Raw genomic sequence first — 25,144 nt, 5'->3', positions numbered from 1 at the left:
TGTAATTGCGCTGGCAAATGGAGGGGGTTTATGCAGTGCAAATGATGTGGCTTGGGTGGGGAAGATATGCCCAACTTATATACACGTTAGGAAAATGTAGGCTTTACATGTCCTTTAAATAGTCAGAAAAATTCAGATTTTGATAAATAAGGTCCTTAATGTTTAAATTATTTTTTAAAATAATTGAAGGTATGGAGATCTGAATTCCGGAAAGACCCCTTATCTGGAAAAAAAAACCACTGGTCCTGAACATACGGGATAACAGTTCCCGTGCCTGTACTTTAATACAAGGTCTGTAATTAACTTTAAAAGAAAGGCAAACAGGCCTATAGTTTTATAGTTTTAAGACTTTACAAGGAAACAAGGCAAAGGAAGATAATACAGATCTAAACACCAATAATACATTTCACAACTTCTTAAAAATATTTTAATATTAGTAATATACAAAAGGTAAAAATATTTTGCTTATACAGCCCTGTAAGAATAAAAACTAAATCTTTATTATTTTAAATAATAAACTATTATTTCTGTATTGAAGATACACAGCATATAATACTTTACCACCATTGCTAAAACTCTTATAGGCTGCGTATCTTTAAAAGTGAATATTTTTTTCTGACAGGTGCTGTTCTGCCGGTGAACATTTCCTTTAACAAAGAGAAGTAATCACACAACTTGTGAGACACAAATATTTTCAAATGCCAGTGGGCTACACATTTATTCAGAACAGGTCTTCTTTACAAAACATCTTTAGTTGACATTCTGCAGACTACAGCCTCAAGGGCAGTGCTAATTTTCTCTTCTTGTGCAGTTAGTTTGTACATCTGTAGAAAAAAAGGCATGAAAACTTATACTACTTTTATTACCATATAACCGGGCCTTATAATGGATGTAAAGTGTACATAAAAAACTTATGTTATTTCAGCACAGTGGCATAATGGCTGGGAATGAAGTGTCAACCAATGAGAAAGGCTTCTAACTGGAGAAGCCTCCTGTAAGTGAACCAGCATCAGTTGTCCATCATCAAACTTCTAAATCATTTCTTTGAATAAAAAAATAATATATTTTAAAAAACTTGTACAGGTATGAGATCTAATGCTTGTGACCATGGGCTTTTTGGACAAGGGTTTGTTTTTTGGCAATAAAAATGTATGCAGCTTAATTGCCATTGGGTACTGTATTATTATTACAGAGAAAAAAATAATTACTCATTTTTTTTGGGTAATTAACATCCTGTCATTTGGTGCTTTCTGGATATCAGGTGTCTGGATAAGAGATCCCATACCTGTACAGTTTGAGCTTATGTATGTTTGAGCCTGTTAAAAAAAATAAAATGTTCAGAACAGAAAGCAACTAGAAAGCAATACCTTTTTTACTTTTTGAATGTCTGTGAACTCTGTCAGTGCAGTTAGAGGAACCTGCTGGCCATCAATCTGAGAGATTATTTCTTGAGGTTTTAGCGTTTTAGTCCCATCTCCAGTCAAAACAACAAGAACTTCAGAATCATTGTCAGCCAGGCCAAATTTTTTAAAGGCTTCCGAAATCTAAATGGAAAAGACATTTATTTTGTTATACTTCTTTATTTAGCTGTACTATGTTTACACACATTCATTTCCTTAACTTCTTAACCCTTTAAGTGCCACCCCACGTAGAATCTACGTTCTGTGGGGATGGCACTTGAAATGCCACAGAACGTAGATTCTACGTTCTGCAGCATTTCAGGGTTAGGGAACGGAGGAGCGGCTTTTCAAGCCGCTTGCTCCGTTCCTCTTCGTTCCCCAGCCCCCAGGCAATGAGCAGGGGCCGGGAACGAGTGGCCCCTGAGGCGCGATCGCCCAGGGGCCCCAAATGCAGCAGCAGACACGTGCACACTGCGTGTCCTGCTGCTGCTTTCACTTCCTGAGCCGAAGCTCCGCCCCCTCTCAACGGATCTTCCTGGGTGATGCAGCATTTTCTTCCTCCAGCCCTGCACAACGATCTGGACCTGCTTCCCCCAGGTTAGTGCCCATCCACACACAGAAACACACACAAACACACACTTATTTTCCCATTACACACTTACATTCACACTTACACACAATCACATACATTTTTGGGGGATCAGGGGGGTCACACACATTCACAGCACCCCCACACGCTTGCACACACACACAACATGCAATTGGTCAGTTGTACACACACACATACACACTTGCACTGTTGTGTATTTTTTTTTTTTTTTTCTTATCGCATCGTCTGTTTTTTTTGCTGAAAAAACTGTTTTATTGCCATTGCGAATAGCGTATTCGCTAATTGCACTGCGCAATACCTTTTGTATGTTATTTTGGTGATTATACTGCAATTTGGGTGATTTTGGTGCATTTTTAGACATTTTATTGCATGTTTTGCCATTTTATTACATTTTCAGCTTTGCAAAGGTGTTGTTCCCCTTTTTCTGTCTGTAAAACCTATTTGGCCATGCTAAAATTATCAAAAATTGATTCTGACTGCTGATTACAGTAGGCGAAAAAAAAAAAAGCATTGATTTTTGCGGTTTTGTTGGATTTTAGGGATTTTTGTTACTTCATTTTGACCTTGGAAATTTTGTCTGCTATATAACCATTTGGAGGTCTCTGTGTACAAAATAGTTTGGTAAATCTTTTCATATCAGGCATCAAACTGTTCAGTACACTCCTTGCTTTCATATTTAGGATGACTTTTGCTGGTACGTTACAAAATGTGGGGTATATAATGGGGTAAAATGCAAGCTTTGTGACTATTTTCAGAATTTCCATAAAAAGCGTTATGTTTAGCATTGCTTTGCGGTTTTGTAGTTTGCAGTAGAAAATTGTAATTACCTGCTTTAGATTCGTCTGAATGTGTACTTTCAGAAAATATATGGGTTTCTAGGGTCTCCATACTGTTAGGGGGTCTTATGGTGCATAATGCACATACCAGGTGTTGTATTGTAGCAGTCAGAGTGTCATATGTGAAAATTCATATGTACTATTTTCATTGGGACGTCTCTGTATGCCACCTAGTTTGGTAAATCTTTTCATATCAGGCATCAAACTGTTCAGTACACTCCTGGCTTTCATATTTAGGATGACTTTTGCTGGTACGTTACAAAATGTGGGGTATATAATGGGGTAAAATGCAAGCTTTGTGACTATTTTCAGAATTTCCATAAAAGAGTTATGTTTAGAATTGCTTTTTCAGTTTGGTAGTTTCACAATAGAAAGATGTAATTACCTGCTTTAGATTCGTCTTAATGTGTAATTTCAGAAAATATATGGGTTTCTAGGGTCTCCATACTTTTAGGGGGTCTTACGGTGCATAATGCGCATACCATGTGCTTGTATTGTAGCAGTCAGAGCGTCATATGTGAAAATTCATATGTACTATCTTCATTTGGGCGTCTCTGTATGCCACCTAGTTTGGTAAATCTTTTCATATCAGGCACCAAACTGTTCAGTACACTCCTTGCTTTCATATTTAGGATGACTTTTGCTGCTACGTTACAAAATGTGGGGTATATAATGGGGTAAAATGCAAGCTTTGTGACTATTTTCAGAAATTCCATAAAAAGCATTATGTTTAGCATTGCTTTGCGGTTTTGTAGTTTGCAGTAGAAAGATGTAATTACTTGCTTTAGATTCGTCTGAATGTGTACTTTCAGAAAATATATGGTTTTCTAGGGTCTCTATACTGTTAGGGGGTCTTATGGTGCATAATGCACATACCATGTGCTTGTATTGTAGCAGTCAGAGTGTCATATGTGAAAATTCATATGTACTATTTTCATTTGGGCGTCTCTGTATGCCACCTAGTTTGGTAAATCTTTTCATATCAGGCATCACACTGTTCAGTACACTCCTGGCTTTCATATTGAGGATGACTTTTGCTGGTACGTTACAAAATGTGGGGTATATAATGGGGTAAAATGCAAGCTTTGTGACTATTTTCAGAAATTCCATAAAAAGCGTTATGTTTAGCATTGCTTTGTGGTTTTGTAGTTTGCAGTAGAAAGATGTAATTACTTGCTTTAGATTCGTCTGAATGTGTGCTTTCAGAAAATATATGGTTTTCTAGGGTCTCTATACTGTTAGGGGGTCTTATGGTGCATAATGCACATACCAGGTGCTTGTATTGTAGCAGTCAGAGTGTCATATGTGAAAATTCATATGTACTATTTTCATTTGGGAGATTTTTGTGGGGTAAAAACACAGAAATATATATTTACCCCCCAAAACCATATATTTTTGGAAAGTACACATTCTACCGAATCTAAAATGAGTACCCATGCCTTTCTGCTCCAAACTACTGAGTCGCAAGGCCTTCCCAAAATTGACGGTTTTGGTGAAATATCTGAAAATTGCCTCAAAGCTTCGACTTCCCAGCACCATATTACCCATGTATCATTACGTACCAAGAAAAAGCACCCTAAATATGATTGCCAGGGTTCCTCCAAACAGTTTGGTGGCCATTGTTCATAGGTTTACCAAAGTATCTTGCATTTAGAGGCCCCAAAATGAAGTTAGCGCATATAAATAGTCCTGTAGGTAACTTCAGCTAAATCAACACATTGACTGCATTTTTTGTGGGGTAAAAACACAGAAATATATGTTTACCCCCCAAAACCATATATTTTTGGAAAGTACACATTCTACCGAATCTAAAATGGGTACCCATGCCTTTCCCTTGTCCTCTCCATGTCAGTACTCACCGGGACTAGCCCCTCCCCTCATGCTCCGTCAGAAGAACCCTCCCACAAACAATAAAGGTGTCACTTACACTCTCGACGGTGTCTTTTTGGTTCTTCTCCTTTGCTCCGCTCCTTTTCTAGGAGCTCGTTTTTCTTTTAGGGGGGGATTAGCTGGGACCTGCCCATAAGGCGTCCCTGGAACCGGCCTTTTCCCTGGCGAGTCAGGGTTTTTCGCCCGCCGTCTGCCTCAAAATTATGAACTCGGCGTTCCCCTGCTTCCTGGGTTACCGGCCTGCTCATAAAGCGTCCGGCTCCCATGCGACCCATGGCAGCCGCATTTGTTTTTGGAACGCAGGCGGGGATGCGGAAGTTAGCGCTCCACGATCGGAGGAGTTCATCGGAGCGGTGACGTCAGATCCGGAAATCCTTTTCTTCCGGGTTGCGGACAAGCGGCGCGCCTTGTTTGAATTGGCGTCCTAGGTCTGTGCCACGTCCGCTCTCTGCCACTGCTGTTCTCCTCCGGGTAGGACTTAGTTAGCGGACTCCAGGGGGTACCTGTAGTTATTGGGGCTGACTCAAGGGAAAGATTCCCACCTAACAGCTACCGTATTTTTCTTTTTACTGCAGGTCCCTTCCTGGCTGGGTCCAAGCCGCATCCCCCAGAAGTCTAGTCCCCCCCCTGCTGAGGTAGAAAAAAAAAAAAAAAAAAAAAAAAAAAAGATAAATCAAGCCCACGCAAGCACTACATTGTGTAGGACCTGGGCAGGTGGGGATATTAATAACCATATGCCTCTCTGTTTTCTCCTAGCACCATGAAACCGGCCGCTAGGCGAAAGGAATCCCCCAGCCCTACGGAGGCCTCAAGCAGTCAATGCCTGGGATGCTCTGAACCAGCGCTAATGGGCAAAAGACTATGCCAGCTCTGTCTCACAGAAGCAGCAGGCACATCGATCCCGCCTTCAGATATACGGGCCTGGATCAAACAAGCTGTAGCCCAGGAATTGTCGGGTGCCTCAGCTGTCACAACCCAAGCTTCCAAAGAGGCTCATCTACCAGAAGAGGATGCCTGTGGAGACCTATTGCTTGATTCTTCCTCAGAGGAGGATTCGGAAGAGGAACATTCTTCCTTTGACTTTAATCTGATTTCCCCATTGATTAGGGCCATGAGATTGGCCTTAAATCTCCAGGAGAAGGAGGCATCTACTGCCCAGTTCTTACCCTCAGCAAGGAAGAAGGGGCAAGTTTTTCCTCTACACCAAGAGGTGGCAGATCTGATAAAATCAGAATGGGAGATCTTGTCCAAAAGAAGTCCAACTCAACAGCGATTTACAAAGTTATATCCCTTCAATGAAGAAGACATCAAGGACTTCTGTTCCGTCCCGGTTGTGGATGCCCCAGTACTAAACCTTTCCAGGAATACGCTCTTACCCATTGATGATCAAGCCTCATTGCGCGACCCCATGGATAAAAGACTTGAGACAGACCTGAAAAGAGCCTATCTTAATGCAGGAGAGTCTCTTAAGCCAGCGGTGGCTAGTCTTGCGGTAGCTAAAGCCATTGAGACTTGGCTAGCAAATATAGAGTCTGCCATCAAAGAAGGCCAGGACAGAAACGACATTCTAGAGGGCCTTACGGAACTAAAGTTAGGTTCTTCCTTCCTGATAAACACGTCTGTGGATCAGGTTAGATTAGCCTCAAGATCATTAGCCCTCTCTGTCTCAGCGAGAAGGGCTCTATGGCTCAGATCATGGGAGGCGGACACTACTTCTAAAATTGCTCTTTGCACCCTCCCCTTCCAGGGGCAGGCATTGTTTGGAAAGAAAATGGAAGATCTAATTTCTAAGGCTTCTGGTGGAAAGAGCCAGCTGCTTCCCCAAAGGAAAAGAAGAAGGTTTCCAGAGAAACAGTCCTCAAAGGGCAAGTTTCCTTCTAAGACCAGACAATCGTCTGGAGACTCATATTCCTTTCGGAATAAGACCTCTGATGACAAATCATCAAGTTGGCGCGGGGGCCAGTCTGGATTGTTCAGGCGCTACAGAGGAAAATCCTCAGGTCCAGCCCGTCGCCCGTTCTGAAGGTGGTGGTCCCCAGGGTCTCCAGTTGGGGGGAAGACTCCGCCACTTCTGGGAAGCCTGGGATCAGTCCACAGACGATGCTTGGGTTTGCAGGGTGATCAAAGAGGGCTACAGTCTAGAGTTTGTCACCATCCTTCCGCGACCAGTCTTTCACCGGTCAGCTCTTCCAAGGAACCCAGAGAAAAGAAAGGCTCTTCTCCAGTGTCTCGATACCTTGACCCAACAGAATGTCATCATTCCGGTTCCGAGAGAGGAAAAGAAGTCTGGGGTATACTCAGTCTTCTTCCTAGTCAAGAAGGCCTCGGGAGCTTGGCGCCCGATCTTAGACCTGAAATCAGTAAACAAGACTTTACGGAAGCAGCATTTCCGAATGGAGTCCTTGGACTCAGTGAAGAAAGCCTTATGCCCAGGCGATTGGATGTGTTCCCTAGATATACGCGACGCATATCATCATGTCCCGGTCACCATCCGGGATCAACAGTTTCTACGATTTGCAGTAGGAAAGGCTCACTTCCAATTTCAATGTCTTCCTTTTGGCCTCTCTACAGCTCCGAGGGTCTTCTCCAAGATACTGGTGGTACTGGTAGCCCTTCTAAGATGGCAGAAGATCCGAATCTTCCATTACCTGGACGATCTAATCCTCCTGGCAGGCTCCAGGAAACAACTAATAGATCACAGGGAACAGGTGATATCTTTTCTACAGGGGCACGGATGGTATCTGAACTGGCAAAAGAGTCAACTTCTCCCAACTCAGAGAATAGTGTACCTAGGAGCAATCATAGATTCCTGCAGAGGTACCATCAGCCTGTCCGAAGAAAGACAACGAACCTTAGCTCTGGAAGCAAGGGAACTAGGATTACTCCCCAGAGTCCCAGCGATCAGATTGGCGAAGATCTTGGGGATGATGACCTCATCCATAGGATTAGTCCCTTGGGCCCAGTGGAAGATGAGGGGAATTCAATTTCCTTTTCTTCATCAATGGGATGGGATTTCCCAGGATCAGAGAATCATAATGTTACCTTCAATGTTGAAAGCTCTTTCCTGGTGGCAGGTCCCTCAACATTTGGCCAGGGGAGTCAGACTCTTCCTGAAACCATGGTCCATCCTGACCACAGATGCATCAGGCATAGGCTGGGGTGCAGAGTTAGAAAACCAAGTAGCTCAAGGCTCATGGCTAATTCCATCCTCAGACGTGCCCTCAAATGTGCTAGAGATCAGGGCGGTAATCGCAGCCTGTCGATTCTTCAGCGGTCAACTTCAAGGCCAAAGACTAATGGTTCGTTCCGACAACACGACCACAGTAGCCTATATCAGAAAGCAGGGGGGCACAAGAAGCATCTCACTGATGCAAGAAGTAGAGCCTCTTTTTCAAATTGCGGAAGAAACCTTGGAGGATCTCTCAGCAGTCTATATTCCAGGCAGAGAGAACCAAACAGCAGACTTCCTGAGCAGACACACGCTAGAAAGGCACGAATGGGAACTTCATTCCCGGATCTTCAGGATAATTGTCCAACGCTGGGGTCATCCCACAATAGATTTGATGGCTACTTCAAGGAACTCAAAATGCAAAAGGTTCTACTCAAGAGATCCAGAACACAAGGCACTAGCAGTAGACGCCTTCTGTCAGAAGTGGATCCATCCTTTGGCTTATATCTTTCCTCCTCTTCCTCTGATCGGGAAAGTGATTCAGAAGATCAGGGAGGACAGGGCGGAGGTCATATGCATAGCTCCGGCATGGCCGAGACGTCCCTGGTTTCCTCGTTTGCTACAAATGACAGTGGATGCCCCATGGAAACTTCCATGTGCAGGACCTCTCCTAGTCCAAGGGACATTCATCCATCCAGACCCAGGTCCATTGGCCCTGACGGCTTGGCGACTGAGCGGCAGAATCTAGAGGCTCATGGTTTATCGGGAGAAGTCGTAAACACATTACTAAAATCCAGAAAGGATTCTACCAATAGCAGATATGGGAGAACCTGGGAATGTTTCAGGATGTGGAGAGAAACTAGAGGCATGCCTTCAGCAACCATTAAGGTTGGAGAATTGCTCGAGTTTTTGCAGTCAGGTCTAAGTAAGGGCTTGAGCATAAGCACCCTGAGGACTCAGGTCTCAGCCTTATCTGCCTTCTCTGAAGTACGCTGGTCCCAGCATCCTTTGGTAGTTCGCTTCTTCAAGGCAGCCGTTAGAATCTTGCCAGCAAAGAGACCTTCTTGCCCGCAATGGGACCTACCTTTGGTACTACAGATGCTGTCCAGACACCCCTTTCATCCTACAGAAGAAATGTCATTATGGTTCCTGACGTTAAAAGCTGTGTTCCTGGTGGCAATCACCTCGGCCAAGAGGGTAGGGGAACTACAGGCTCTTCTATACGACAACACCAGTCCGGTGTTTTTTCAGGATAGAGTAGTCCTGAGATTTGCGGCTTCATTCAAACCCAAGGTGGTATCTCCTTTCCATCTGAAAGACGAGTTATCTTTACCATCCTTTCCAGATGAGGAAGAAGACCAAGATCTTCGAGCATTAGACGTAGCAGTGGTGGTAAGATCCTATTGTGAGGCCACATCTCAGATACGAAATAGCGACCGTCTTTTTATTGTCCCTGCGGGAAAGAATAAGGGGAAAGCAGCCTCTTCCTACACGATCTCCAGTTGGATAAAGCTGGTCATTAAGAAGGCTTACTCGTCTCAAACCACTCAGGACCAAGCAAGCGTTAGGGCTCACTCTACCAGGGGGCAAGCAGCTTCATGGGCGGCTGAAGCGGGGACTCCAATGGAGGTGATTTGCAGAGCGGCTTCATGGTCATCATCCAATACCTTTCTTTCACACTACAAGCTGGATGTCTCCTCATCCAGGAACGCTCAGTTTGGCGCCAGTGTTCTCAGATGTGCTTCTGGAAAGCAATAAATGTTTTTTGCAGTTCAATGCCTGTGGTTATTTATCCCACCCTATGGATCCGGGGAGCTTGCTACATCCCGGTGAGTACTGACATGGAGAGGACAAGGGAAAAGGGAAAATTGCGTCATACTTACCGTGATTTTCCTTTCCTAGGCCTCTCCATGTCAGTACGGCCCTCCCAGACATTTAATTAAGGAGCTTGTTACTAGACACCGTCGAGAGTGTAAGTGACACCTTTATTGTTTGTGGGAGGGTTCTTCTGACGGAGCATGAGGGGAGGGGCTAGTCCCGGTGAGTACTGACATGGAGAGGCCTAGGAAAGGAAAATCACGGTAAGTATGACGCAATTTTCCCTTTTCTGCTCCAAACTACTGAGTCGCAAGGCCTTCCCAAAATTGTCGGTTTTGGTGAAATATCTAAAAATTGCCTCAAAGCTTCAAATTCCCGCACCATATCACCCATGTATCATTACGTACCAAGAAAAAGCACCCTAAATATGATTGCCAGGGTTCCTCCAAACAGTTTGGTGGCCATTGTTCATAGGTTTACCAAAGAATCTGGCATTTAGAGGCCCCAAAATGAAGTTAGTGCATATAAATAGTCCTGTGGGTAACTTCAGCTAATAACTTCATTTCGGGGACTCTAAATGCCAGATTCTTTGGTAAACCTATGAACAATGGCCACCAAACTGTTTGGAGGAACCCTGGCAATCATATTTAGGGTGCTTTTTCTTGGTACGTAATGATACATGGGTGATATGGTGCTGGGAAGTTGAAGCTTTGAGACAATTTTCAGATATTTCACCAAAACCGTCGATTTTGGGAAGGCCTTGCGACTCAGTAGTTTGGAGCAGAAAGGCATGGGTACTCATTTTAGATTCGGTAGAATGTGTACTTTCCAAAAATATATGGTTTTGGGGGTAAACATATATTTCTGTGTTTTTACCCCACAAAAAATGCAGTCAATGTGTTGATTTTTCATTAGCTGAAGTTACATACAGGACTATTTATATGCGCTAACTTCATTTTGGGGCCTCTAAATGCAAGATACTTTGGTGAACCTATGAACAATGGCCACCAAACTGTTTGGAGGAACCCTGGCAATCATATTTAGGGTGCTTTTTCTTGGTACGTAATGATACATGGGTGATATGGTGCTGGGAAGTTGAAGCTTTGAGACAATTTTCAGATATTTCACCAAAACCGTCGATTTTGGGAAGGCCTTGCGACTCAGTAGTTTGGAGCAGAAAGGCATGGGTACTCATTTTAGATTCGGTAGAATGTGTACTTTCCAAAAATATATGGTTTTGGGGGGTAAACATATATTTCTGTGTTTTTACCCCACAAAAAATGCAGTCAATGTGTTGATTTTTCATTAGCTGAAGTTACATACAGGACTATTTATATGTGCTAACTTCATTTTGGGGCCTCTAAATGCCAGATACTTTGGTAAACCTATGAACAATGGCCACCAAACTGTTTGGAGTAACCCTGGCAATCATATTTAGGGTGCTTTTTCTTGGTACGTAATGATACATGGGTGATATGGTGCTGGGAAGTTGAAGCTTTGAGGCAATTTTCAGATATTTCACCAAAACCATCGATTTTGGGAAGGCCTTGCGACTCAGTAGTTTGGAGCAGAAAGGCATGGGTACTCATTTTAGATTCGGTAGAATGTGTACTTTCCAAAAATATATGGTTTTGGGGGGTAAACATATATTTCTGTGTTTTTACCCCACAAAAATGCAGTCAATGTGTTGAATTTTCATTAGCTGAAGTTACCCACAGGACTATTTGTATGCACTAACTTCATTTGGGGGCCTCTAAATGCCAGATACTTTGGTAAACCTATGAACAATGGACACCAAACTGTTTGGAGGAACCCTGACAATCATATTTAGGGTGCTTTTTCTTGATACGTAATGATACATGGGTGATATGGTGCTAGGAAGTTGAAGCTTTGAGGCAATTTTCAGATATTTCACCAAAACCGACAATTTTGGGAAGGTCTTGCGACTCAGTAGTTTGGAGCAGAAAGGCATGGGTACCCATTTTAGATTCGGTAGAATGTGTCCTTTCCAAAAATATATGGTTTTGGGGGGTAAACATATATTTCAGTGTTTTTACCCCACAAAAAATGCAGTCAATGTGTTGAATTTTCATTAGCTGAAGTTACCCACAGGACTATTTGTATGCACTAACTTCATTTGGGGGCCTCTAAATGCCAGATACTTTGGTAAACCTATGAACAATGGCCACCAAACTGTTTGGAGGAACCCTGACAATCATATTTAGGGTGCTTTTTCTTGATACGTAATGATACATGGGTGATATGGTGCTAGGAAGTTGAAGCTTTGATGCAATTTTCAGATATTTCACCAAAACTGACAATTTTGGGAAGGCCTTGCGACTCAGTAGTTTGGAGCAGAAAGGCATGGGTACCCATTTTAGATTCGGTAGAATGTGTCCTTTCCAAAAATATATGGTTTTGGGGTGTAAACGTATATTTCTGTGTTTTTACCCCACAAAAAATGCAGTCAATGTGTTTATTTTTTATTAGCTGAAGTTACCCACAGGACTATTTGTATGCGCTAACTTCATTTTGGGGCCTCTAAATGCCAGATACTTTGGTAAACCTATGAACAATGGCTACCAAACTGTTTGGAGGAACCCTGGCAATCATATTTAGGGTGCTTTTTCTTGGTATGTAATGATACATGGGTGATATGGTGCTGGGAAGTTGAAGCTTTTAGGAAATTTTCAGATATTTCACCAAAACTGACAATTTTGGGAAAGCCTTGCGACTCAGTAGTTTGGAGCAGAAAGGCATGGGTACTCATTTTAGATTCGGTAGAATGTGTACTTTCCAAAAATATATGGTTTTGGGGGGTAAACGTATATTTCGGTGTTTTTACCCCACAAAAAATGCAGTCAGTGTTTTGATTTTTCAGTAGCTGAAGTAAAGTCCTGGACAATTTGGATGTGCTAACTTCATATTGGGGTCTCTAAATGCCAGGTACTTTGGTAATCCTATGCACAATGGGGATCAAACTGTTCAGTGGACCCCTGGCAATCATATTCAGGGTGCTTTTTCTTGGTATCTAATATAGTGTGTGATATGCGGAGCAGCAAAATAAAACCTTTGAAGTGATTTTTCAAAATTTTGATACATTTTGATAAAAAACGCTACGTTCAGACAAGCTTTGATGTTTGGTAGTTAGGAGTAGAGAGACACAGTTACCCATTTTGGAATCGGCAGAATGTGTACTTTCCAAAAATATATGGTCTTCTGGGGTAAACATACTGTTTCAGGATTTTGTGGCCTTGGAATCAAAAGTATGCCGTTTTCTGCCTTCTGCTTTCAAAATTCGGGAATATACTGCCGGTAGTTTTTGCTGTACAGATGTCCTAAATCTTCCTAAAACTATACATATTTGGTATTGGCATGTTCAAGAGACATGAGGCTTTCCAAATCAGTTGGATTTTCATGCGTAAAATTAAATATTTTTCAGGTATAAGTTCATATATTGTGAAAAATAGGAATTTTTCATTTTTTTTTTGTATTTAGCACTATAAATCTTTTTGCAGAGGTGGAAATACAAGAAAACTCAGGCAGATTTAGAAAGCTCAGTTTCTCCCGAAAAAAACAATGTATAGTTTTCCTAGCTGAACTATAGGTTTCCCCTCAGAAAATGCCCCTAAAGTGAGAGAGCACAGAATGTTTCAAAAACGTCTGGCATTTCGCGTAACCAAATTGGTCAATTCTGCTGGCACTTAAAGGGTTAAAATAAAACATTGTTATTAAAACATTATTTGCCCACACACTTTTTTTCACCCTGTGAAGACCCCTCAAGCGACTGGATTCTGACGTAGTTTCCTGAATACTTGTTTTCACATTCTCAGTCACTTTCTCTCAACATGAGTAGTGAATGTCCACAATGATTCTTTAAGTGCAAATAAAGGCCCATACGATACTGGCTGCTGTCAGACCTGCTGTCATAGTATCAACAGCCATAAACCTGTAAAAGTTTCACACTTCGGTTCCAGGCACTGTGGAAGATAATTTCAGGCTGAGAGATCTGAGAGATTTTGCTTTGGTGTGAAACATTTTTACCTCCAGACTGCCTGAATCTATGTGCAAATTTAGGACAGTAAGTAGCGAGTAAGAAAAGAGAGGTGAAGATACGTTTTCTCATATTTGCTACACAAACAGGGAAGGGTTATTTCGTTCAATTTGGTAATTTCTGACCAAACTGCACGATCGTTAGTTCGTGGCCCCTTATGAGTGGTGCTGAAATTAAAAACTGACTTTTTAGCACAATACAAATCATTTTAATGATTTTATTGGTACTGAACCTTGGTAATAAAATTACCTTTTTGGATAGTATTAAAGACAGAGGGAGAAAAATTGGTTAGAAAATTATGAAGAGGACCAGGAAGCAGCTATAGTACAAAAAAAACATATGGGATAGAGTCAACAGTATCCAAAGCAGTGGATTGATCATTCAGGGGCATTCTTTCCCAAAAGACATGGAATTGCAGTCGTTTGGAAATCCCATGATCAACTTGGAGACCCAAAGTTTTAATCCTATAAACCTGATCCTGACTTGTTTGCAGGAGGACTGTCCAAAAATCCTAATCTGCATGCTTTGAGTTAAGACTGCTCTAAACTAGGAAGACTGCTTAGGAAACCTATCTTGGGTTGTACCAGACCTAAAGCAACAGGACAGGAGAGAATGAGATTGTAGTTTTGCAGAAGTAGCCTGGTCAGGGAATGGAGTCACCTCTCATAATGCCAACAACTAGGAGCGGTAAGGTATGGTGAGAAGGTAACCGGAATGTGGCAATGTCTGGTGGGAATGCATTTGTACACATTAGCACCTAAAAAAGCAATGTACCCCACTGATTGTTCCCCTCATTAAAACCTTGCTGTAGTGTGCATGACTTTACATATTCAGTCTGATGAAGGTTTGTGTGTTGCACTGAAACATCACTACTTTAATAAAGCATCAATAAAAAATCATTCCCCTCAGTCAGCTCTAAAGAATGACTTGTATCCCCAAACTGTGTTATATTTGGCTTAAAGGAACAGTAACATCAAAAAATAATAGTGTTTTAAAGTAATGACAATATAATGCAGTGTTGCACTGCACTGGTAAAACTGCCGTGTTTGCTTAAGATACAATACTATTGTTTATATAAATAAGCTGCTGTATAGCAATGGAGGCAGCCATTCAAAGGAGAAAAGGCTCAGGTCACACAACAGATAGCAAATAAGCTCTGTCTGTCTAATGGTGTTATCTGTTATCCATTAGTTAACCTGTGCCATATAGCCGTTTTTCAATTTCCGCCATTGCTCCACAGCAGCTTGTTTATATGAACTGTAGCAGTGTTTCTGAAGCAAACAGATTTTACCAGTGCAGGGCAACACTACATGATATTTTCATTACTTTAAAACACTTTCATTTTTTGGTGTTACTGTTCCTTTAAATGACTGCAAAACATGATTTATATAGCTATACTTACATTATTTGTAGGAGATAGGTTGAAGAGAATCTCTGAATTAAGGGTTCTTGTTTTCATTTTTCCCAGCATCTGCAGATGGATTGCTTTGTTTACTGCTACAAGAATTTGAAATGGATCAACAATCTACAGGAAAAAATGTGTTTATTGATATTTGCTTGTTTATTACTTATATTACACATTAGATCCTAAGCATAAAATAAATATGTATTGCTTGAAGAAAACAGAGCTATAAATGAAGTGTTTTATCAAGGGAATTTATTATTTTTTAACTGATTTAAGAAGCTGTGATTTTCACTAGTCATGAACTTTCTTACACTAATTCTAATTACACTATAATTTAGGTAGAAGCCTGTAGAATTTAGTGAAGTAGGATATGGTGAAATAGGACAAGAGATATAAGGATATGCAAAGTACAGGAATTTATATTGCAATAAACACAGTAAACAAGAACTGGTACCATGCAATAAGCTACCATAGTAAACAAGTAACCCAGAACTCGTGTTTACAGAAGCTACTACAGTGAATGTATATACAGGTATGGGACCTGTTATCCAGAATGCTTGGGACCTGGGGCTTTCTGTATAATGGATATTTCTGTAATTTGGATCTTCATATCTTAAGTCTACTATAAAATCATTTATAGGCTGGTTCTGCTTCCAATAAGGATTCATTATATCTTGTTTGGCTCAAGTACAAGTTACTGTTTGGTTATTACAGAGAAAAAGGAAATAAAATGGGAGTCCATGGGAGATGGCCCTTCTGTAATTTGGAGCTTTCTGGATAATGGGTTTCCAGATAACAGATCCCATAACTGTACCGCAAATCAGGTTTTTCCTGATGCGCAAGATAATATACAGTCTGCATAGCAGGAGTAAATCAGCTGCAGTATTTGATTTGAAACATTTCCCCAAAGGAATCTGTTTACAGAACACAGCATTTTTACTGCTGCCAAATAACAGGTACACATACTAAACATGATTACCATTGCTGGGTTTAGCAAAGTACCATCAATAGATCCATCAATTGCTTTTCTTCTTAAATCTGCTGGATTGTGTACATTTTTAAACAATAACAGTGTCACTTTCCACTCAGGAAATAATTCCAATTCATATGTTTCAGTCATTGTGAAGAAATGATGTTCATTTGCTCTGCAGAGAGAGAGAAACGGAATACAATATCTATAGCCAAAGCAGGAATTTTTTTTTAGCATTTTACAGTTAGTAAACAAGAGTGTTCAGACTCCGTGTAGAAATTGTTATTGAATTAGTGTCATCCACCATTGCTTTTTTTTACACTAGAATTGACTTGCCATCTTAATTTTCTGATTTGAATGGGTTACACCATAGAAATAATTTGTAAAACGACAAGTGTTGATTATGGGAATTGGGTGGAGTGAAAGAAAACACACACCTTTAGAAATTTGCCATTTTATACTGCAATTAACACCCTTTGTCAAGGGTAAATAATTTTAATCAGCATTACACAGCCTATGATTAAGTGTTTGTTAACACGAAACGCATAAGGCTGTGGACACAATAAACGACTTCAAAAACTTTGCCTTGTGGAAGTTTACCTTTCTGGAGTGCCTGCTCCAAATAATTTTCGCTTGTCCGCTCCCTGGCCCAGGGCAGTGCACCTGGGCCACTTCCCAAATGTGGTGAGTTATTATATACAGACTTTGAGACCCTTATTCTATATATTCTAAGCATTAAACAGCCACCCTAGTGTATTCTCTGACTGCCATGATTCTATACAGCAGAACTGTCCCACTGTCTGACCTATTATATACATATCCACTAGCAGCAATTGCACAGCCAATTCCATGCCCCTAAGTACATTACAGGATAAAAAAAGTACCAGTTTCATGTAAAATACCCCACATAACATAACATATAATACACATTTCGTGTATACCTTCTAGAACACATGGCACAATAACTACAGTGTTTATTTCGTGTATAAAGTAACTTATAGACCACAAATGAATACAAGAAGTCTTAGTATGTGTGACTGTGACAGAGCCCTTAGACTGTAAACCGTACTGGGGACGGGAACTGATTTGGATGACGAATCGCTGTCGGTAAATATTACCAATGCGTTCGCACGTAAAGTCTTCCCCTCGCTGTATTACTGTGTAACACAACTGGGTTAAGACAACCCTAAATTAACAGCAGTCGCTCAATAGTCTACTCTACTATCACTCTTGAAAGACTCACTGGAAATCCACAGAACGTCGCACGATACTTTGTTTCCAGTCGATCTTCTATGCGTGCAGCACACTTCCGGATGAAGTCCGTGGCGCGTATGAGTGAGTGCTTGATAGGCTGCCGTGCAGAAGTCTGATGCTCAGCGCAGGAAACAGGAAATGCTTGGTGAGTCAGTGTGTAGGTACGGGCAGGTGTGCGGCATTGCTATACAGTAAAGGGTTTATACTCCTACCACAACAGTATGGTGTATATCTACTACACTGCATTGGTGGTTCTGACTTTTAAAAACAATAAAGCAGAAGGACGTTGTTTTAAAGGTGTTTAAAATTAACTGTTGGTATGATGTAGAGAGTGTAATTCTGAGACAATTTGCAATTGGTTTTCATTTTTTATTATTTGTGTTTTAGTTATTTGGCAATTTATTCAGCAGCTCTCCAGTTTACAATTTCAGCCATCTGGTTGCTAGGGTCCAAATTCCCTAGCAACCATGCATTGATTTGAATAAGAGACTGGAAAATGAATAGGAGAGGGTCTGTATACAAAGGTGAGCAATAACAATAAATGTGTCGCCTTACTGAGACTTTTTTTTTCTAAATGGGGTGAGTGACCCCCATTTGAAAGTTGGAAAGAGTCAAAAGAAAAAAGGCAAATAATTTAAAAAATGATAGAAAATAACAAATGAAGACCATCAAAGATAACTCCAACTGCTAGACATATAATAGACCATGAGGTTACAAAGGAACCCAGGGCAACTTCTAAGCAACTGAAGGCATGTTTCACATTGGTGAATGTTGATTTTCATGAGTCCACCACCCACCATCAGGAGAACACTGAACAGCAGTGAAGTGTATAGCAGGGAGAAAGAAGCCACTGCTCTCTCCAAAAAATATTGCTGACTGTCTACAGTTTGCTAAAGATCATGTGAAAATACCAGAAGGATCACCGGAATATTTTTTTGTGGACGGATGAGGCTAAAATAAAACTTTTTGTCTTAAATGAGGAGCGTTGCATTTGGAGAAAGAAAAACACTGCATTCCAGCATAAGAACCTAATCCCATCTGTGAAATATGGCGGTGGGAGTGTTCTGGTTTGGGCCTGTTTTGCTTAATCTGGACGGCGTGCCTTTATTGATGGAAGAATGAATTATGAATTATACCAGAGAATTCTAAATAAAAATGTCAAGATATCTGTCTGTGAACTGAATTTCAAGAACAGTGAGTCATACAGCAAGATTCTAAACACACAAGGCATTATACCAAAGAATAGTTAAAGAAGAATAATACGAATTAAGTGAATTTGAAAGTTCAAGTTTTGGACATTTCAAAGTCCTGATCTTAATCCAATTAAAATGTTGTGGGAAGACCTAAAGCGAGCGGTTCACGTGAGGAAACCCACCAACATCTAAACAAATGAGGTTGTTCTGTATGGAGAAATGGGCTAAAATTCCTTCAAGTTGATGTGCAGGAGTGATCAACAATTACCGTAACCGTGCAGTTTTTGCAAGGGGGTCACACCAAATACTTAGTGAAAATAAGTGAATACTGATTCACTTTTTCCACATGCAGATGTGTTATCAGATTTTTTTTCTCAATAAATACATGATCAAATATGATAATTTGTGTTTCATTCATTTAACTACATTTTCTTCATCTACTTGTAGGACTTGTAAAACTTGAAAATCAGATGATGTTTTAGGTCACGTTCAAGTTTTAAAGGGTTCACAAACTTTCAAGCACCACTGGAAGCCTCTCCTCTTCACTTTCATTTCTTTTTTAAAAAAAAAACAGAAATGAACAAAGTGGTTAAACAGATTGTTTGTTTATTTTGCTAATTTCAATGTCTTGCTATTTTCTTTACAGACTATATACACTTTTCACAAATGAAATATGGACAAGCTGGAAGGTTACTACTTCTCAGGCCTGTTAAGCGGCTGCTTTCTGCTCTCCAGCTTACTTTTCACCAAAATAACCCATCAACAGAAGGATCCTTACATGGATGAGATCTTTCACATCCCCCAAGCACAACTTTATTGCCAAGGCCACTTTAACCAGGTATCACCATTGACTATGGTATTCATTTTAGCTATTGTCTATTCATGGCTTTCCAGTAATTACCATATCTATAATAATGCATGAAAAATATGACCTTAACTAGTGGTTATGTCATACAATGAATGTTTGCAGCAGTAACATTAGTTTGGAGTTGTAAAAGCTTCTTTAAATGGTTTTCACAGCCCCAATTTTTTTTTTTGTACAATGAAATAAAGTGCTGTTCTGAGCAACTTTCCAGTGTATGTTAGTTTTTTTTGTCTTTTTTCCCTTTTCTTTTCCCTGGGTCTGGTGCTGCTTGTAATAGGAATTCCATTTGCAAATACCTTTAAAACTATAGAAAATGTGCAATTAATATATAAGAAAGTTGCTTAAATTTGCATTTGTTTTCACTATGAAAATAATAAAAATATATATATATATATATATATATACATACATACATATGTTATTCCATAAACATTGATCATGGTCAATCCTTCATCATTCAGATGCTGATTGCAGCCCATAGCCTCAGGGGCGCAGCGCCAAATAGGTTACTATAGGTGGCAAAAAGCCAGTCCTGGTACCTTTAAAAGCCAAGCTTTTTAAACCAGAAATTCGGCTTTACTAGTGCAAGAGAGAGCAATTGCACTCTCTGTACCAGGGTTGCCTCTTCCCCAGCATCCCCACGCAGAAAACATGAGTGGGTGATGGGGGCAACATTAAAGGAGGCGCCTCAAGATAGCTCCTACCGCAGAAACACCCCTTCATAGCCCTCTGCATATATGTAAAGAGACATCCTGCACAGCTCTTTTATGTGAAAACTCTCAGGGTAATTATTTGGCTGGAAGAAAATAGGGGACCATATATTTAAAAGGAAAATGCACAGTGTAGAGGGTGTAACTCTCGCAAATCTTGTCTAAGATAAGGAGGAATGATGTTTCCCAGTATTATTGTTTATTTTGATTACCTTGCTATTCTTTAGGCATTTGTGTTTTATTATATTAAAATGCAATGGTCATATAAATGTTCTTGCAATTCTGACTTAATACATGTATTTGTTTTCAGTGGGATCCAATGATCACAACCCTTCCTGGCTTATACCTAGCTTCTGTTGGCATGGTCAAACCAGCTGCTTGGCTGCTTGGATGGAGTGAAAATGTGGTTTGCTCTTGTGGGATGCTGCGCTTCGTTAACCTTCTTTTCAACTTAGGCAATTTATATGTGCTCTATTTAATTCTTTGCAAGATAAACTGCAAAACCAAGGTAAGCTTTAAATACTTCTAAACTTTGATGCTAGAAGCCTTTTATGTAGCCAAAATGAATTAAAGGATAAGTAAACCTTTAAAATAAGTGAATGTAAAATTGATGAGAGTGATGAGTGCCACCTGCTGGTCAGTTTCGGACCATGACGTAGTTAAGGAAGTGAAGAAAGAGGGCTGTTCTGATGTTCTTCTGGTAAAGAAAAACATTTGAAACGTCGGATACCTTTTTCACATCTTTCCTAATCTTAAGAACATCAGACCAGCCCTCTTTCTTTCTCCTGACAACTTCCTCGACTACTTCATGGTCCGAAACTGACCAGCAGGTGGTGGTGTAACTTAATTAATTCATTCACGGTACATTTATCCCAAAATATCTTTAGAAATTTTAAAAAAATTCTGAATGTAAATTTCAAATTGCTTAGAATAGCAAGATAATCAATGATACATTCACTTATTTTAAAAGGTCTACTTATCCTTTAATAGGATCCCAATTATCACAAGGAAACAATGTTTTCATTGACAAAGTCATTGTTTTATGTAGCACTTAAGCACTTGAGTTTTTTTCTAGAAGAAAGGAATTAAAATAAATCTAGTTCTCTTTTTTTATTTTGTTTTTCTCAAACAGAAGGCTTCTCCTTTCAAGGGGTAGAACACGTTTGTTAAATATCTTATTCGTAATTTACTTTAAATACAATAATTAAAGTGCATTTGTTGTTAAAATGCACTTGTAAGCTCCAAATAACTTCAGTGTGTTTGCTTTTCCACTTAAAGAAATCAGAGAAGTCATTGGGAACTATGGTCATGGACTTCTCTCTGCTGGCATAAAAATGCTACATTTTAACATTAGCCTTGGGGAAGAAAGGCTAGCTAAGAATACTGGACAAAAGCTGCAGGGCCACATGCATTCATGTTTAATTGTATTTCAACCAGAAACAATGTTTTTGTTTTTAACCAAATTTGATCAAAATTAACAATTTCATTCATTTTTATCTTCTGCCCCAGGTATCAAGCCTCAAAAAAATCTTGTCCACCCTGACTTTATATGTTTTTCCAACTTTCTATTTTTTCACATTTCTCTACTATACAGACACCGGATCGACCTTTTTTGTTCTCTTTGCATACTTAATGTGCCTGTATGGGAACCATAAATGCGCAGGTCTCTTGGGTCTGTGTGCTTTCTTTTTTCGTCAGACAAACATCATATGGATTATATTCTGTGCTGGAAATGTCATTTCAGAAAAACTAACAGAAGCATGGAAAACTCAACTCAAGAAACAAGATGAAAAGCCTTCTGCGAGGGGATCATTTTCTGAAGCAATGGAAGCATTAGTGTTTCTTTTCCAGTACTGCTTGTCTGTGAGGAATATTATCATACTTGTCCAACTAACATGGCCATATATCACGTTAGTTCTTGGGTTTTTTGCTTTTCTGGCATTTAATGGTGGAATAGTTGTTGGAGATAAAACAAGTCATGAGGCCTGCTTAAACTTCCCACAGCTTTTCTATTTTTTTGCTTTTACACTTATTTTTTCATTTTCTCATCTCTTTTCTCCCCAAAAGCTAAAGGACTTCATTAAATCTGTTTTGAAGCGACCTCTTATTTATATGGCATTAGCTGGCATCTCAGTAATTCTAATTTGGAAATTCACCCATGTCCATAAATATTTGCTAGCCGATAACCGCCACTACACTTTCTATGTATGGAGGAAAATCTTCCAGCGACATGAGTTGGTAAAATACTTGTTAGTTCCAGGCTATCTCTTTGCTGCATGGAGTCTTGCAGACAGTTTGAAGGGCAAGTCAGTTTTCTGGTTAGTAATGTTTTACTCCTGTTTGCTGGCTGCTGTAGTCCCTCAAAAATTGCTAGAGTTTCGTTATTTTATTGTGCCATACCTTATCTTTAGGCTAAATATACCCATTCCTTCAGTATCTAAGATCCTCTTCGAGCTAGCACTGTATGTGGCGGTGAACATATTTTCTTTTTACTTATTTCTACATAAAACTTTCCAGTGGCCTGATAGTGATCAAGTTCAGAGATTTATGTGGTAAACCAATGGACCATTCCTACAACTATTGCATTAAAAGTTCTGAAGCTTTCTTTTCACTCCATTCTGACATGCTGCATGGCCAGTAATTTCAAACTGCATAAATAAGATGGATTGGGAATAGAGGCCTCTAATTTTTTGTGCATAATGCAGTGGCTAAAGGGTTAATGAATACTGTTGCTCACTTCCCTTTTCTATTCATGTTCAGTTAAGAAACCTTTATAATAAATTCATGTAAAATTGATCATAAAGAGAGACAATTTTTTCTGATGTTGCTCTCTTTAGGGAAGATATCAGGACCTCAGACAACTTTTCTCATGTCCAGTAGAGGGTCCCCTTTAGGTCTATCTGGGAGATCTCCTGGGGCCCAGGGTAATTAAGGAAACTTCAAAAGTGCATATAGTAGCACTCTGATCAATTGCACATTCATTTAGTTTGAAATGTTAAATTTCCTTTAAACTTATGGGTATAGGTCCTGTTCTATTGTCTATTTAGAATGCCTTGCTTATGCATACACATGTATTTATCAATATACATGAGAGCTGCTGCCATCTCTGTGCTCCACTGAAATATTTCATTAGTAAACAAGTACAATTCATGAATCGCTGTCTACTTTCTTTGGCAGCTCAGGAGAGCCAGCAGAACGTTTAACTTTTCACAGGACAAGAGGCACAGCCAAACACTGCCTTGTGGGTACAGTCCCATGTTACCCTGTTTTGGTACATTGTCTGCCAGCAACAAGCTGTGCTATGAGGCTCCCATGCACTGCAGGTTTTTTGCATGCTTTTGCCGGTCAGTGAAGCTAAACACTGAAACTTATATAAAATGCAGGGAGAGAGAAGCAGGGCATATGCTAATAGGGGTATTTATTAAGACTCCAATTTTTCTCATTATTTTAAAAAATAAAAATTCAACCTAACTCCCAACCACGATTTGGCTTATTTTACTAAAAAATTAAAATAGTATGCGTGGGAAAAGTCGCAACAAAATCATGCGACAATTCGAAACGTTTAACTTTTTTCACTTGTCGTCTGTAAACCACACTTTTTTTTATTTTTGAACAAAAACCATCGTCAAACATCCCAAAACCCTAGAAAATCATGAAGGCAAAAAACAAGGCACATCTGTCACTTACTTTTACATGACTTCGACAGGTTTTAGATATATTAGTATTTTGGGATTTTTATCAGCTTTGGATCATAATGAATCTCGAAAAAAATTCCCGTTTTTTCCCCTCAAAAAATTCTGCTTTTTTTCCCTTAAAAACATGACCAGAAAAAGCTTAAGAAGTAGGCCCCTAACTGTTACATTGCCTAGCATCTCTGTTTAAAGGAGAATTCAACCCGTAACTAAAAAACACCCTACCCTACTTGGACCCCCCCTCCCTGCTCCTCCCCAGCCTAGCTGCTACAACAGGGAAATGTCCTTAAACTTACCCCTCGTTGCAGATTCAGGGATCCCAGTTCACCGCAGCCATCTTTTGGGTCTAAGTGTCTTTTTCCGGCGATTCAGCAATTTCCGTTCATTTCGGTGCATGCACAGTTGTCGCAAACTGGTGAATTGCTCCAACTGCATGTGCTGGTCTCAGTCATCCCGAAAGATGGCTGCAGGGACCTGCGATCCCTGAATCTGCGCCGAGGGGTAAGTAAAAAGTTAGGGGAATTTCCCTGGGGGTAGCTAGGCTGTGGGGGAGGAGGGAGGGGGTTCTACGTAGAGTAGGGGGCGGGGTAGGGTTTTCCAGTTGAATTCTACTTTAACTGTACTAAGTGAATGCAATTTTATGTACAGGTGTGGGACCTGTTCTCCAGAATGCTTGGGACCTGGGGTTTTTACAGATAAGGAATCTTTACATAATTTGGATCTCCATACCTTATGTTTACTATAAAAACATGTAAATATGAAATAATGGCTTGCTTTTCTCTAAATAAGGATTACAAATATCTTGGTTTGGATCAAGTACACCTCATCTCTTGAGATCCTTCTTCCTAAACATCTCTTGGCATTTAAGTATTAATATGAGCATTTTCCCAGTCCAAAACAGTTTAATTTAAATAATTTAAAGAAGCACATGAATCAATTCTGTAGCCTTCTGGACTGAGGCAATCATTGCTGATGCAACTACATAAAAGATAACTCTTTGCACTTCAGTAAGAGTAGCTGCTTTTATGGTTATGTGAGGTGTTATGTGAAGTTTTTGAATGTGATAGGACATGTTCTGTTAGGTTACTTAAATTCCTATAATAATATGGGCCACTAGATAGCAGCCTTTAACCGTCTTTGTTCCGGTGACATTCCTTTCAATGATGGAATTATTCTTTTTATGTCAATTATTGGTGATAAATCCCTATTTTCTTTTCACTGTGCTGAACTGGTGAAACATACAAATGTATATTTTGAAATAAAATCTTTTTGTTTTCA

General features: G+C 40.0%; 2 protein-coding genes across 3 annotated transcripts; one reads left to right on the top strand and one right to left on the bottom strand.

Moving 5' to 3' along the window:
- Window positions 1-327: 327 nt before the first annotated feature.
- tprkb.S (TP53RK binding protein S homeolog) lies at window positions 328-17,453 on the bottom strand. Of its 2 annotated transcripts, none has more exon segments than NM_001086153.1 (5): window positions 328-824; window positions 1,368-1,544; window positions 15,180-15,302; window positions 16,162-16,327; window positions 17,396-17,453. In NM_001086153.1, coding segments are annotated over 4 exon segments (528 nt in total). In that variant the 5' UTR covers window positions 16,303-16,327; window positions 17,396-17,453; the 3' UTR covers window positions 328-737.
- alg10.S (ALG10, alpha-1,2-glucosyltransferase S homeolog) lies at window positions 17,413-25,144 on the top strand. The gene is made up of 4 exons (XM_018254221.2): window positions 17,413-17,551; window positions 19,246-19,437; window positions 20,485-20,682; window positions 21,684-25,144. Exons 2-4 carry the CDS (start codon window positions 19,273-19,275, stop codon window positions 22,728-22,730), a joined length of 1,410 nt encoding a protein of 469 aa, XP_018109710.1. The 5' UTR covers window positions 17,413-17,551; window positions 19,246-19,272; the 3' UTR covers window positions 22,731-25,144.

This window comes from Xenopus laevis, chromosome 3S, assembly GCF_017654675.1.
Source record: "Xenopus laevis strain J_2021 chromosome 3S, Xenopus_laevis_v10.1, whole genome shotgun sequence".
In the NCBI taxonomy this organism is placed as follows: Eukaryota; Metazoa; Chordata; class Amphibia; order Anura; family Pipidae; genus Xenopus; species Xenopus laevis.
Note: the sequence above shows the minus strand (reverse complement) of the source record. Positions and strands in the feature narration are given on the sequence as shown.